General features: G+C 35.6%; 1 protein-coding gene across 1 annotated transcript in view; it reads left to right on the forward strand.

Moving 5' to 3' along the window:
* TRPM7 (transient receptor potential cation channel subfamily M member 7) overlaps positions 1-16,621 on the forward strand; it is a 160,359-nt gene that overhangs the window by 100,109 nt on the left and 43,629 nt on the right. Inside the window, exons 18-22 of the mRNA XM_058294201.2 lie at positions 8,988-9,143; positions 9,217-9,360; positions 11,186-11,314; positions 12,850-13,128; positions 16,237-16,411. Coding sequence (XP_058150184.1) covers positions 8,988-9,143; positions 9,217-9,360; positions 11,186-11,314; positions 12,850-13,128; positions 16,237-16,411 — 883 coding nt within the window. The remainder of the gene's footprint in view (positions 1-8,987; positions 9,144-9,216; positions 9,361-11,185; positions 11,315-12,849; positions 13,129-16,236; positions 16,412-16,621) is intronic.

Consider the following 16,621-nt stretch of genomic DNA (forward strand, 5'->3'; position numbering starts at 1 on the left):
GGTAACTGAAGTCAGTGGCTAGCCATCTCTTCCTCCCTTGTTTTTGGGAAATGAAGCTTTCAACTGCAGGCATAAAATAGTCCCTGAGGCAGCCTTTGCTGCCAGAGGAGGATGACCACCAGCTTCTGCAGCCTGGCCTGTGTTTTCCCAGAGAGGCTGGTACAGCTTCCTCCTATGGGAGATGGGGTAGGGCTTAAGCTAGAGCTGCAATCCGATCTGGATGGAAAGAAGCTGGTCTGTACCAGCTCTGTGAGTTTCAGTCTGACCTGCTTCCCCTCATGCCAGGGATGGAGTTAAAATGACAGCTCCCAACCTCATTTTAACTTGGACAGGGTCAGACTAGCTGTTCTTAGGATTATTACTTTTGCCTGCCGATTACTAATCAATAGCTGAAGTTGGTGCCCAACTGTCTCTTCCTTCCCCTTTTTTGGGAAGTGGAACTTTTAATTCCAGCTGCAAAAAGCTCCCAAGGTGGTCTATGCCTCCAGTGGAGGATGGGCACTAGCCTCAGTAGAGTGGAGTGCTCTACTTATAAATCTTCTCTGCACTTGGGCAGCTTCCTCCTTCCATTCTTTCAAGGATGTTGGATGCCCTTCTGGTGTCCTGGAGTCCCCAAACAGTGCTTTTTAGATATCTCCGGGTGATTACTAACTGCCCTGTAGCTGTCTCTAGGATCTCCTTACCCTGCTGCCATCTTGCTAGTTGCCCTCCCTCTAGTGTGTTTTTTTTTTTTTAATATTTATTTATTATTATTTTTTTAAATTACATTAAAAAAAATATATGAGGTCCCATTCAACCCCACCGCCCCCGCCCCCCACTCCCCCCACAGCAACACTCTCTCCCATCATCGTGATACATCCATTGCACCTGGTAAGTTCATCTCTGAGCATCACTGCACCCCATAGTCAATGGTCCACATCATAGCCCAGACTCTCTCACGTTCCATCCAGTGGGCCCTGGGGGGATCTACAGTGTCCCGTAATTGTCCGTGAAGCACTATCCAGGACAACTCCACGTCCCGAAAACGCCTCCACATCTCATCTCTTCCTCCCGTTCCCCACACCCAGCAGCCACCATGGCTACCGTTCCCACACCCATTCCACATTTTCTCTGTGGACATTGGATTGGTTGTGTCCATTGCACACCTATGTCAAGTGAGGGCTTAGATTGCACATGGGTACTGGATGCACTCTTCCCGCTTCTAGTTGTAGACACTCTAGGCTCCATGTTGTGGTGGTTGACCTTCTTTAACTCCATGTTAGCTGAGTGGAGTAAGTCCAATAAGTCAAAGTGTAGGAGCTGAAGTCTGTTGAGGCTCTGGGCCTGGGTGTCATATTATCAGTCCAGAGATTCAAATCCCCTACATATATCTTAAACCCAGCTAGTGTGGTTTTTTTTAAAGATTTATTTATTTATTTCTCTTCCCTCCCCCCACACCCCGGTTGACTGTTCTCTGTGTCTATTTGCTGCATCTTCTTTGTCCGCTTCTGTTGTTGTCAGCGGCACGGGAATCTGTGTTTCTTTTGGTTGCATTATCTTGTTGTGTCAGCTCTCCGTGTGTGCAGTACCATTCCTGTGCTAGCTGCACTTTCTTTTGTGCTAGGCGGCTCTCCTTATGGGGCGCACTCCTTGCGCGTGGTGATCCCCTACGCGGGGACACCCCTGCGTGGCACGGCACTCCTTGCGCGCATCAGCACTGTGCATGGGCCAGCTCCACATTGGTCAGGGAGGCCCAGGGTTTGAACCGCCAGCCTCCCATGTGGTAGATGGACGCCCTAACCACTGGGCCAAGTCCGCCACCCTCTAGTGTATTTTTAATCTCTTGTATTGTGTCTTTTAACCCCATAATTTCTGTTATGTTTCTTTTTATACTTTCAGATTCTTATTTATGTTCATACATTGTCTTAATATCCTTTATCTCTTTTTGCATATTTTCCATCATCTCCTTGAATTGATTTGGGAGATTTGTTTGAACATTTGGGAGATTGATTAGTTGTTTCAACTTCTGAATCTTCTCTGAAGTTTTAATTTGTTTCTTTGACTGAGCCATATCATCCTGTTTCTTGGTATGGTTTATAATTTTTTTTCTGATGTTTAGGCATGTGATTATCTTGATGAGTTAGCTCTGGAGGTCTGTTTTTGTCTCTTATCTAGGGTTTTATTATTGATTGGCTTTGTGTTAAGGCTCTTATTTAAATTTTGGTCTAACTTATTCTAGACCTTTAGAATAATTGGTGTTTTTGAGCTTTTCTTTACCTTGCCCTGGATTTATGGTAAAATTTTTTTTTAAAAACTTATATTTTATATTTTTAAAGAAGCTTTAGATTACATAAATGTTACATTGAAAATATACTCGTTTCCCATATACCTTACCTCTCCCCCTCCCACACTTTTCTCCATTAACATCTTTCATTAGTGTGGTACATTTGTTACAGATGATGAACATATATTGAGTATTGCTACTAACATGGTCTATAGTTTACATATGGTTTACACTTTGCACCACACAATTTTATAGGTTTTTGACAAAATTTATAATGGCTTCTATCTGTCATTGCTGTGTCATGCAGAATAATTCCATTGTCCCCAGAATGCTCCATGTTATACCTATTCTTCTCTCTCCATCCTCTCAGAACCTCTAGTGACCGCTGCCTTTATATCAATGTTAGAAGATACTAGAATAATGATGTGTACTTTAGTCCATAGTTGCATTCCCCCTTATATTTGTCCACTCCTCAGTCTTGAATATTTTGGAATGGTGATGTTCGTTTTGCCTCTGTTCAAAAGGGGGCTTTGATCCTTTCAGGCAGATGAAAGGAACTCTTCTGCTTGCAGTTGTAGATTCTCTGTTTTTTGGAATGGACGTTGTCCAACATCATCCTTTTGTTAGTTTTACTGGGTTAGGCCGATGAACTGGAGAGTAGGTGTTAGTGGTGCAGTTTTTTTTTTTTTTTAAGATTTATTTATTTTATTTATTTCTCTTCCCCCCCCCCCCCCCACAGTTTTCTGTTTTCTGTGTCTATTTACTGTGTATTCTTCTTTGTCTGCTTCTGTTGTCAGTGGCACAGGAATCTGTGTTTCTTTTTGTTGCATCATCTTGCTGCGTCAGTTCTCCGTGTGTGCAGTGCCATTTTTGGGCAGGCTGCACTTTATGTTGCACTGGGCGGCTCTCCTTATGGGGCTTACTCCTTGCCCATGGGGCTCCCCTACACAGGGACACCCCGGCGTGGCACGGCACTCCTTGCGCACATCAGCACTGTGCATGGGCCAGCTCCACACTGGTGAAGGAGGCCCAGGGTTTGAACCGCGGACCTCCCGTGTGGTAGGCAGATGCCCTAACCACTGGGCCAAATCCGCTTCCCAAGTGGTGCAGTTTTTAAGACTGCATTTTTTCGTGTAACTGTTTCACCTATAGAAGAGTTTCTTTTCCACTTTCCTTTTCCAGGACTTTTGGTTTGTTCTGTTTGTTTTTGCGCAGACTTTTCTCCACAGCTCCTTTGATGTCTTTAAATTTTTTCCCTCACTCACAGCCCTGTTTTCCTTACACTTTTTTAGTACTGGGATCCATTCTGTCTTAATAATAGTTTAGTTTAAACCATCCCCTCCCCCGTGTATTTTTTTTCTGTGAGGCTCTTCTGCCTCCAATTTCTTCCCAGTTAGTGTATCCCACCCTGGGGAGTCAGCTGGGGACACTCCAGAAAGGTGGGACACTTCAGAAAAATCTGTTTTACATACTTTTTCTTAATGTTAGGTGGTCCAGCCAACTGAAACTGGTTTGAGTGAGGGCCCAGCAGTTCTTGCCAGCATTTCCATTGTGCCCCACCCCTCATATCCCTTTTCTATGCAGTACTTCTCAATGGCTTGTGTTCTGCCCTGGGTCTCTGCTGACTTAGGTCCCTGTACCTGGATATGCCTGGAGTTCTAACTTGTAACATGTTGTGAGTCGTTGTACAGGCTGTGTTTGTTGTAGGATGATCCTAGGTGCTGCTCCTTCTGCGTGAATCTCAAGCCTTAAGGGACCAAGGGAAGGCAGTGTGGGACAGAGTTTTCCTAGTGATGTTTTCCCGTTTATTTGATTCAGTGTTTGTTGAATCTTTCTCCAGTCTATGCTGTCTTCCCGAGTTCTGAACAATTGGGATTTGTCCTTTTTTGCACAAATTCCCCAGGGACACTCTTTCAGGCAATGTCCTACATTGTTATGGTGATAATGTCAATCAGAGTTAGCTGTTTTTTAAAATTTATTTTAATTGTGGTAAAATATATGTAACATAAGAATCATTGTAACCGTTTTAAGTGAACAATTCTTTGGCATCTTTATGTGGATATACAGTGTAACTTTCACCACTGTTTCCAGACTATTGATCATCACAATCCAATACTCATACTTATTTAGCAATAATTCCCCATTTCCCCTTCCTGCCATCCCTGGTAACTATTCTGCTTTCGTCTTTATTAATTTGCTTATTCTCATTTTAAATAAATCATACAATATTTGTTCTTTTGTGTCTGGCATATTTCACTCAACGTGATATCTTCACCATTCATCCACGTTTGTAGCATGAACCAGCACATCTTTTTACAGCTGAATAATATTCCATTATATGGAATATACCACATTTTGTTTATCTATTCAACTGTTGATGGACACTTCGGTTGCTTCTTCCTTTTGGCTATTTGTGAATAATGCTGCAATGAACTATGGTATACAAAGATGTGTCCGAGATACTGCTTTCAATTCTTCTAAGTATATACCTAGAAGTGCAGGGTTGCAGGGCCATATGGTAATTCTGTGTTTAATTTTCCAAGGAATTGCCATCTGATTTTCCACAGAGGCCCACTTTACACTGCCACAAACAATGTACAGGGGTCCCTATTTCTCTCTGTTCTTCTCCAGAATTATTTTCAGGTTTTTAAATAATAGCTATCCTAGTGGATATAAAATGGTATCTCACTGTAGTTAATTTACATTTCTCTAATGGCTAATGAAGTTGAATATCTTTTCGTATACTTATTGGCCATTTGTATATCTTCTTTTGAGAAATGTCTTTTCAAATCCTTGACTCATTTTTAAATTGGGTTGTCTTTTTGTTGTTTAGTTGTAGGAGTTCTTCATATAATCTGGGTATAATGTAAACAGTAGATCTATTTATCATATAGATAGTCTAGATTATATTATAGAGGTGTTATATAGAGATGGGTTCATATATAAATATATATATATATGAATTTTAAGGGTCTACCTAACAGGTGGTGTCCAAATATTTTTTCCCATTCTATATCTTTTCATTTTTTTAAAAATGCCCTTTGAAGCAAAAATGTTTTTTAACTTTGACGAATTCCAACTTATCTATTTTATCTTTATTGGTTCTGGTGTAAAATCTAAAAATCCATTGCCTAATAAGGTCCTGAAGATATTTCACCATGTTTTATTTAATGAATTTTTATAAGTTTGGTTCTTATCTTTAGGGTATTTTTTTAATCAGTTTTGCATTAATTTTTGTATACAGTATAAAGTAGAGGTCCAGTTTCATTCTTTTGCATGTGAATTTCTACTAGTTCCAGCACCATTTATTGAACAGACTATTTTTCCCCATTGAATGGACTTGGCACTGACCATAAATTTATAGATTTAACTCCATTCTCAAGTCTATCCCATTGGTCTGTATGTCTGTCCTTATGCAGTTACCACACTGTTTTATTTACTGTGGTAGCTTTGTAGTACATTTTGAAATCAGGAAAATGTTAGTCCTCCAATTTTGTTCTTCTGAAGATCACTTGTTCTATTTCTTCAAAAACAGCTGCTGGAACTTTTCTACACTGAAAATTCGTAGATTGCTTTAGGCAATATTGACATCAAAACTATATTAAGTCTTCCTATCCACAAACGCGGTCTGTCTTCATTTATTTTGGAACTTCTTCAGTTTCTTTTAGCAGTGTTTTGTAGTTTTCAGTATAGAAGTCTTTCACTTCCCTTATTAAATTTATTTCTAGGTATTTTATTCTTTTAGATGCTATTGTAAATTTTCTCAATTTTCAGAGTGTTCATTACTCTATATACGAACATAACTGACTTATGCATGTTTATCTTGTATCTTGTAAATTTGCTGAATTAGTTTATTCTAGCACCTGTATTACAGATTCTTTGGTATTTTTTATATAGGATCATGTCATCTGTAAATGGGGGTAATTTGACTTCTTTTCTATTTGGATGCCTTTTATTTCTTCATTTTGCCTGATTGCAAGAGATTGAATAACAGTAACAGTGGACATTCCTGTCTTGTTCCTGATCTTAGGGGAAATCTATCGGTTTTTCACTATTGAGTTGAGTATATTATTTGCTGTAGCGTTTTCATAAACATTCTTTATCATGTTTAGTAAGTTCCTTTCTGTTAGTAGTTTTCTCTGTTTTTATCCTGAAACATCAGATTTTTTTTTCTTTATTTCTTCTATGGCTTTGAGTTACCTACTAGTGTCTCTTTTTTTCTTTTTTTTAAAGATTTATATTTTTAATTTATTCCCCCCCTCCCCCCCCCCCATCTGTTCTCTGTGTCCATTCGCTGTGTGTTCTTCTGTGCCCATTGCATTCTTGTCAGCGGCACTGGAAATCTGTTTCTCTCTTTGTTGCGTTATCTTGCTACGTCAGCTCTCCGTGTGTGCGGCACCACTCCTGGGCAGCCTGTGCCTTTTTCACATGGGGTGGCTCTCTTTGCAGGGTGCACTCCTTGCGCGTGGGGACACCCTTGCGTGGCAGGGCACTCCTTGCACGCATAAGCACTGCGGGTGGGCAAGCTCCACACGGGTAAGGGAGGCCGTGGGCCTTCTGAATGGTAGGTGGACACTCTATCAGTTGAGCCAAATCCGCTTCTCTCTGGTGTCTTTTTATTTCAGCCTGAAGCACTCCCCTTAGCATTTTTTCTAGGGCAGGTCTCCTGGTAATGAGGTCTTTCAGTGTTTGTTTATCTGTAAATGTTTTATTTTCTCCTTCAATATTGAAGGACAATTTTCACTGGATAAAAAATTCTTGGTTGACAGGTATTTATTTTATTTTATTTTTATTTTTATTTCATTTTATGGACTTTAAATATGTCATCTCACTGTCTTTTGGCCTCTGTGATTTCTGATGACAAATTCACTTTTTATCTTATTGGGTATCTTTGTATGTGACATTGTCACTTCTCTTGCTGCTTTCAAAATACTTTGTTGGATTTTGACAATTTTGTTATAATGTGTCCTTGGGTAGATCTCTTAGAGTCTATCCTGTTGGAGTTTGTTGAGTTTTGTTGAACTTCCTGGATGTATATATTCAAGTCTCTCATCAGATTTGGGAAATTTTTGCCATTATTTCTTTAAGTACTTTTTTGGCTGTTTTTTTCTCTCTCATTTCCTTTTGGAACTTCAATCATACATATGTTGATATGTTAGATAGTGTCTCCCAGATCCCTCAGGTTTTGTTAATTTTTCTTTTTATTTCTTCTTACTCATTTCAATTTATGTACTTTGTAGCTTCAAAATTTGTTTGGTTCCTTTTTATAGCTTGTTTTGTTTGGAGAATGTTTTCCTAGTTTTCTTTAATTCTTTGTATATGGATTCCTTTAGCTCATTGAGCATATTTAAAATAGTTAATTTAAAGATTTTGCCTAGTAATTCTAGTGTATGAGCTTCCTCAGTTGTGGTTTTGGACTAACTATCTTTTTCCTGTAATTGGGCCATACTTTCTTGTTTCTTTGTGTGTTTTGTAATTTTTTGTTGAGAATTGAACATTCTGAGCTCTGGAAACCTAGTTCTTCCATTCCTCTGCAATTGCTAGGTGTTTTTGCTGTTGTTGTTAAGGACTGGAGCTGTCAATTTGTGACTTTTCCAAAGTACTTTTGCTCCTTAACTGGGAATGGAAAGTGACAAGAGGAGGGGAAAAAATTAGGTACTGCCTCTTTAGACTTCTCTGCTGCTTTTCCCTAAAGGTGATTGAAACAGTGGTGTCTTCAGTGCTGGCCCCCAGTGATGGGAAGTAGCTGATTAAAAGCATTTATTAATGATCAGACCACATTCCTCTATATGGCTGTATTTGGGAGGAATAGGCTTTTAGTCCATTCTGGCACCATCAAGCTACATCAGAAGCCTGGGCTACCCTGCTGCTTGTTGGTCGTAGTTGGGGCTGGGAGATGGCAGCCACTGTGGGAAGAATGAAATTAATCAAAATTTACAGTAATTTACTCCACCTCCTGTCTGGATGCTGTACTTTGTTCTGCCTGACTCCAGAGTTCCAAAATAGTTGATTCATTAATTTCCTACCAGTTCAATAGTTGCCATTTTCCTTCTGTCCTCCTCTGAATTTTAAGGTTAAGAATTTGGGTAAAATGTTTACTGTATTTTGTTTTTCATGGTGAGATACAATGACTTAAACTTTTTTTTTTTTGTCTTATATTTTTAAAAATAAGATAAAGAAATGTATTAATTGAAGGCAGAAATCAGATATATTTAACCATTACATATATTAATCTTCCACTAAACATAATGGTGAAAGATTAACCAAAAGAAACCCTGTTACATAATTATAATTTCTTTGTGCTTTATTATTGTATAGGTAATACATAAAATTAGAAATAAAAACTTGTTTATTTAAGCATGATATGAGTAATTATGTCATGAAACACAAAGAAACATAGGATAGAATTAAGTATATAGCATCTTCATAAGGTTTGAGTTTTATTTATAAAATGTATTTTCTGAACAAATTGCTATCTTACTGTTTTAAAATATAATTATTGTCTTTTCTGTACCCTCATTTTCATAATACTGAAATGTTTTTTGTTTTTTTTGTTTTTGCTTAAAACTATTTAACCCCTTTAAATGTGTAATAAACAGATTTTAGTTCTTTCCTCACACTATCAGGGGCAAAATGACTAGTAATATAGGATATTTCATGCTTTTTTATTGCTTTTGTGTTCTTTGTTCAAGAATGTAAACTTACATGTTTCTAAAATTTTTAGGTCATATTAAGCATTTTAGTCCCACCTGCCATATTAATGCTAGAATATAAAACGAAAGCTGAAATGTCCCATATTCCACAATCTCAAGATGCCCATCAAATGACAATGGAAGATAGTGAAAACAACTTTCAAAACATAACAGAAGAAATCCCCATGGTAAGGAGGAAAAAATTATAAAGTAAATACAGTTTCACTGTGAATGAATGTATAATAAATATTCTTATTTTAGGAATTATTTAAAGAAATAAGGATTTTGGACAGTAATGAAGGAAAGAATGAAATGGAAATACAAATAAAATCAAAAAAGCTTCCAATCACACGAAAGTTTTATGCCTTTTATCATGCACCAATTGTAAAATTCTGGTTTAACACGGTACGTTTTAAAATTATATTATCCTAATATTTTTTAAACATAGACTTTAGGGGACCTTTGTGCTAAACTTTTTACTAATCTTGTTGCATCTTTTTTTTCTTTTTTCTTTTTTTAAAATTTTTGTTTTTTTGTTTTTCTCTTACTAATCTTGATATAACTTGGATCATTGAGAAAATATTTTCCATTTAAAAGAACAATAGGTTTGTTCAGCTAATTTTTATCCAATTGCCAACATATAGAATGATAAACACTAACAAATTAGTTCCAACTGAAACTAAAGGTTTATTAGACAAATATGAGGTGGTAATGTTAACTGATCATGATTAGAACTAATCCAGATCATTCATAGGCTTCTATTTATCAAAGTTTAGTAGCTTATTTTTTAAAGTGTATTTGAGTACATTTTCAGTTATCTGCTGCATAATTGGCTTTTTTCGTGCTTTATGAAAATATTATTTTATTAGCAGATCAAAGATACTATATATATCTATATAGGGATGGACTCTTCTGAAGAATCCCATGAGATTAACCTCTTCTTAAAAGCAGGGTAGAGTAATTGAGTTTTTACTCCCCTTCCCAGGAAAACTTTTCATGACAAAACTCATAGGTGTTTTTCCATTTGTTGTTATTTTCATTTTTATCATGAACAGTCATTTTTGAATTGCCAAAGTATAGAAATAGTTTCGTTGTAAGAATCATGATTGAGAAATTGTTTCTTCAATTACTGCTTTCTCACTATATATTTATACCATTAACCTGAGACTAATTTATGATGTTTCCTTCTCAGTATGAAAATTTTCATATTTCTCCTTGTCCAGATACTGAAACTGCAGTCGCATTATCTAATCTAGTCCCCCAATTTTTCCTCAATGGTGGATGTAACACAGATTTCTTTTATTTGCATGCCTATAAATAGCTATATAAAATGGTCAACCCAGGTACCTATAGGAATTTCTCTTTTCTTTCTGTATTTATTACAGATCACTTCTCTACCTTGTCATAGTGTATATCAAGGATGTGGTTTTCACTAAGACTCATACAAGCAATCATAGAAATGAGAGGACTCTTAGATATAATTGCTCAAGGGTCAGTGTTTCTGGGTTTTCCTATGAAACTAAATGAATCTTCTGGTGTTATACATACACCTTATTACACCACCCTGTAACCTTTTTTAAGAGTATTAAAGGTGGCCCTTTCCCTCAATGTACTTTTGATTCCTTTTCTTTGTCCTCAACTTCAGTAAATGGGAGCTAGAAAAATATCAGTTGTCTTTTCTAGGAATACTGTTTGGTTGGGGCCTGGAGGGAGCAGGTAATGGTCTTCTTTAATGACTGTAGTGGTGCAGTTCTGTAGGAATTTTAATACATTATGATATTTTAGGTGAAATATAGGTTAAGCAGACTTATATGGATTATCCTGTAAACATGAACCTGGTATTATAAAATTATTTCTATTGGGAAGTTCTAAAAGGTTAACAGAGTTCTTTTGAAAGCTAGGGATCATTTGTAATTTGATAAATGTAATCTCCCTGAAGAAGGACTACTTTTAAAACTTTTAATTATTGAAGTTGGGGAATAGTTCATAGGGGTTCATTTAGTCTGGTTTTATTTTTGCTTCGTTTTGTTCTATTTTGTTTTTTAAAGGAGGTACTAGGGATTGAACCCAGGACCTTGTGTACATGTGAAGTGCGTGCTCAATCAAACATTGCGTTTATACCTGCTCCACTAGTCTATATTTTTGTAAATGATTGGAAATGTCTATAATAAAATTTTTAAGCCTATTATTTCATAATTTTTATTTATATAACTTTATTTTCTTTTATTAGTTGGCATATTTAGGGTTTCTGATGCTTTATACATTTGTGGTTCTGGTACAAATGGAACAATTACCTTCAGTTCAAGAATGGATTGTTATTGCTTATATTTTTACCTATGCTGTTGAGAAAGTCCGAGAGGTATGTTCTTAGTTTATCCTACCAGTAACTTACTATATGTGTGGAGGTTGTGTGTGTACTTGTGTTTTCTAGGTGAGGATTGTCTGTAGGTATGCATGTGTGTTATTTGTAATTTCTTTAGGTAATATAAAAATACAGAACATGTTTAATTTTTCCTATTGTAAAAATCATGGTAAAAGAATAGAGATCAGTGATTGTCAGCATTACAAAGATAATGATTTGTCTCAGAAACATAACTTAGATTTTTATAACATATTTCTCAACATTGATCAGAATACTCATTTATGCTTGAAACTCTTCAAAAAGAGTATTAAGTATACATATAGCCATCAGATAGGTAAATTATAAGTAGGTTTTAATTTTGCTCTTATATTTTATTGCCCACCAAATTATGCTGTATTGCACACTACATTGTCATTTAGATTTAGTTCCCTGTGTTTTTCAGGGTTTTCCATTTAAATTGTAAATTTTCTAAAATCCTGATTCTGAAAAAATTGTTTCCCTTAAATAATTGTTTATACTTTCTTGTCCGACTGGTAGCTTCTTAAATGTTTTATAAAATACTTTCTTAAATACTTCTGAAATATTTCCTGTCTCTGCTTTACATGAAATCATACACAAATTTGCAAAAATAATTAGAAGATATACTTCTCTCACACTTAGATGTAATAGGAGTTTATCTTATTAGATAGCTTATGCATTTTTAGTTCATTTGAGTATAGTGCTTATGCTAATTAAATCTGTTCTCTATTATTTACCAACTTTAAAAGAAGTTAAATTGTTAAATGATAAAATCAAGTTGCAGACTATTTAAAGATATGTATATATTTACTCTTTCCCTCTCTCTACATATTTTATATATATATATATATATATATATATATATATATATATAATATTTAAACACTTCCCCCAAGGATTCATCAGATAAGCATTTGCCTCAAGTGGGAAGCTGAATTATTTGACCAAGGGACTAGAGTGGAAGGGAGACTTCATATTTACTCTATGATAAATTTTGATTTTGAACCTGTGATGCATCACCATCTTAAAAGATTTTTTAGATCGTTTTATTCAAGAGATTTATATATTTTAGATAAGATGGATAAATACAGCTACTTGAGCCCTAAGTTACTTTTTGCAAATAAAATATCTTTGGAAGATCCTACCAGGATATTTTAGTGTTGCTTCAATGAGAAATAAAACAACTTTACAAAAGGATTTCATATTCCAAGTCTAGAGGACAGTGTTCTGATCTAAGCTTTTCAATTTTTGGTTGGATAACTTTGTTTGGGCAGGTTATTTATCTCTGAGTATTTCTATTTTCTTGGTCTTTGTAATGAGATATAAGAGGTATCTGCCTCTGGTATCTCATTGAATTGCTTTGTGGATCATATGCATCAAAATATACCAAGATAATCAGTGAAAAGCACTTTAGAACATTAAAGATATATGAAACCTTCCGTGATATTTTACTGAATGTTAGCAAAGGTTTAGTATGAAGAAATTGATTATAACCTTTTTATTTAAACCTCTAGATCTTCATGTCTGAAGCTGGGAAAATAAGCCAGAAGATTAAAGTGTGGTTTAGTGATTACTTCAATATCAGTGATACAATTGCCATAATTTCTTTCTTCATTGGATTTGGACTAAGATTTGGAGCAAGATGGAACTTTGAGAATGCATATAATAATTATGTTTTTGTGGCTGGAAGATTAATTTACTGTCTAAACATAATATTTTGGTATGTGCGTTTGCTAGATTTTCTAGCTGTAAATCAACAGGCAGGACCGTATGTAATGATGATTGGAAAAATGGTAAGTTGAGAGGCATCTGATAATCATGTGTTATTGAGAGTTTTTTCTTACAAGTATAAAACCATTATGAATAGTTTTACTTGAATCTGTGAATAACATGCTTGTTATTTTATATTCATTCACCTCATAATCCAAAGATACCATATTTTATTAACTTCTGAAGAAAATTATTTGTTGGGATAACTTTTGGGATCAGAATGAAAAAATACATACTTGTAAGCTTCAATCTGTTTACTTTTTTCATCTTTTCATGATACCATCCTAAATCAGTCCACTGGCACCTGGCATCTATGTAGTCTGGTAATCTGTTTTTTTTACAACCACTCTGGCCAGGCTTAGATGTTGCATCCCCTTCTTAAAATATATTTTAATGATTTTTCCATTGCTTCTGAGAGATCATTGTCCTTAATTAGCCCATAAGGCCTATCCAGCTTGGTCCTTACTTTCCTTTTATTACTTTTTTTTGTTATCTTTTCATTTTGAGATTATGAACATGCTGTTGTAAGATATGATACAGAAAGATCTCATTTATCTTCCAACTAGTTTTCTAAACTTTATGAAACCACATTTTGTCTTTTTGCCTTTACCAATCCTATAGTTATTTTATTTTAATCTTACACTTTAGTTCAAGAAGCCCACCATACTTAAAATATTTTAGGAAATTATATGAGCTATTATATAACTGCCAGTATGGTTCATTGATTAAATGAATGAAAGGGAATGTAAGAATTCATGGAAAGAGAGACATCTGTAAAGGTTTTTATTAAAACAACGAGATGTGAGCTGTTTGTTGAAAGTTAACATAGTCCTGAGTAAAAACACACAGCCTAACTACAAGTTTTATGATACAGAGTAGTCATTTGGCAGATTGGATACACAGAGTGTATTCTCGGTTATGTAGATCATTGTAAACTGGGCAGTCTGGACTTATTCATCTTTGTAGCCGCAGCTTAGTATAATGCTAAGAATATAATGAATACACAGTGATAAAAGAATGTTAAATTGCTCTGGAAATCTGCTACTAAAAAATGTCACCTCTTTAATATTTAAGGTATGTTTTAATGAAGGCTTTCTTTTACTGATGGCACCCACTTTAATCAATTGAACATTAACCATTATGAAAGTTTTGAAGGGGGGGTAGAAATGTGAAAAACTGCTGTGTGAAGACAGAAGAGCTTGCAGCTAATTCTGTCATGAAGACTCACAAAGAATTTGGCATTTGAAAAGAAGTGGGAAGTATATAGGCCTCTGAGCAGGGAATTTCTAATCAAAAAAATTCCTTTAAAGGCTGAAGATATGAAAGATTAAAATACAAGAAACTTTTCTCACATTTTGCATCTTCAATAGAGATCTAACTATTGAAAATACACACAGTGAACTCTAAACTTCTGCTCATTTTATATACATTTTCAATCTAAGCTAGGAATCCTCCTTTCAGAGATGAGGAAACTGAATATTCAAGTATTTTAAATTAAATTTGGATCAAACACAAAGAAGGTTGTCAAAGAGACTTTATGTGCAAACGTATAAAATCCAAGTTAGTGGCTCATCTAACCTTCAATATTAAAGGTGAAGCATCCAAGTCTAAACTCTTCATTTGAATTGACCTTTTAAGACTCAGCTGTCTTACACAGTTTGGTTTTCCAAACTTATGTCCCTACAAAAGTATTCCATCCAGTCTAGACTTATTGTCTTTTTAGCACCTTTCACATTCCTGCCTTTCTCTTTACTCTCAATATATAGTCATTTTAAAAATGCATGGAAATGTCATAATCTCTTTTAGATTTATCATTATTACTACTGTTAGTTCACAGTAGCTGAAGACAACTATATTAAAATTTTATAGAAATTATCAAACTTCAGACTACAACTTTATTGGAAATAAAGACTTTTGCTCTTCAAAGGTTCCCCTTCCCCCATTAGATTATTATCCATGGATGAATTTTACATATTCCTGGAGTAAGATAGCATTGACTTTTTTTTTTTAGGTACCAGAATTGGGGATTGAACCCAGGAGCTCATGTGGGAGGCTGGCACTCAACCACTAAGCCACATTGGCTCCCACATTTACTTTTTAATATGTAAATACTGAGAGCTTGTACACCTAAATAACTAAATTAGTACTTAAAGTTTTTATTATAGCATGTTGCTTAATTTTTTTTAGTTCTTGATCATTTTTAAATGATCTCCTAGTAAGCAACTCAATTTAGTTATAAGTTTTGTTGAAAGTAAAGAATTGTAAACTACCTGACTTGCAAAAGGACATTGGTGGTTTGTTTTTTTTTTTTAAGATTTATTTTTTATTTATTTCTCTCCCCTTCTGCTCCCCCAGTTATCTGCTCTCTGTGTTCATTTGCTGTGTGTTCTTCTGTGTCTGCTCGTATTCTTATCAGCAGCACCGGGAATCTGTGTCTCTTTTTGTTGCGTCATCTTGCTGGGTCAGCTCTCTGTGTGTGCGGCGTCATTCCTGGCCAGGCTGCACTTTTTTCACACTGAGTGGCTCTCTTTACAGGGCACAATCCTTATGCATGGGGCTTCCCTACGCGGGGGATACCCCTGCATGGCACGGCACTCCTTGTGTGCATCAGCACTGCACGCGGGCCGGCTCATCACATTGGTCAGGTGGCTCTGGCTTTGAACTCTGGACCTCCCATGTGGTAGGCAGACGCTCTATCAGTTGAGCCAAATCCGCTTCCCAGGACATTGGTTATTGCTTTTTTTTCCCCCAGACATTCGTATCACATATATTTTCAACACCTGTACTGGTAATCCAGTTTGTTGCTTTGTCTGGCTCCTGGGAGGTTTTCACACTAAGACGTGTGTCTATAGAGAAGGTTCATGTGCACTAAAGATTGGCATACCCCAGTTTGAATCAATGATATCATTGATTACATAGGTACAGATGCCCATGAGTTGCCAGATGATAATTTTTTACGTAATCTCCTTGATGGTAAGGTTTATGTAGTGAGATTTCCCTGAATAATTTTAATGGCGATAAACTCAGATTCCATAGTTATGTATTAGAACATTGGAAACATTTTTTAACATGAAAAATTGTTAATAGTTTTTAAATTCCCATGTATTTTAATAGTGTTTATTTTTCAACAGGTGGCAAATATGTTCTACATTGTAGTGATTATGGCTCTTGTATTACTTAGTTTTGGTGTTCCCAGAAAAGCAATACTTTATCCTCGAGAATCACCATCTTGGACTCTTGCTAAAGATATAGTTTTTCATCCATACTGGATGATTTTTGGTGAAGTTTATGCATATGAAATTGATGGTAAGGATCTATGTTTATAAATTCATCTTGTCCATATTGCCTTATACTAACAGTGCATATTTTCGAAGTCAAAACTGCTAACCAGCCTAAACCTCCCATAAAACATTAGTTAACCCCAGAAAGAGAGATGTAACAAAACTTAATTGAAAAAGTATTTTAGAGTGTTTTCACCTGTAAGTCATGGAAATCTGTCTAAACTGGCTTAAATAA

This window comes from Dasypus novemcinctus, chromosome 3 (assembly GCF_030445035.2).
Source record: "Dasypus novemcinctus isolate mDasNov1 chromosome 3, mDasNov1.1.hap2, whole genome shotgun sequence".
In the NCBI taxonomy this organism is placed as follows: Eukaryota; Metazoa; Chordata; class Mammalia; order Cingulata; family Dasypodidae; genus Dasypus; species Dasypus novemcinctus.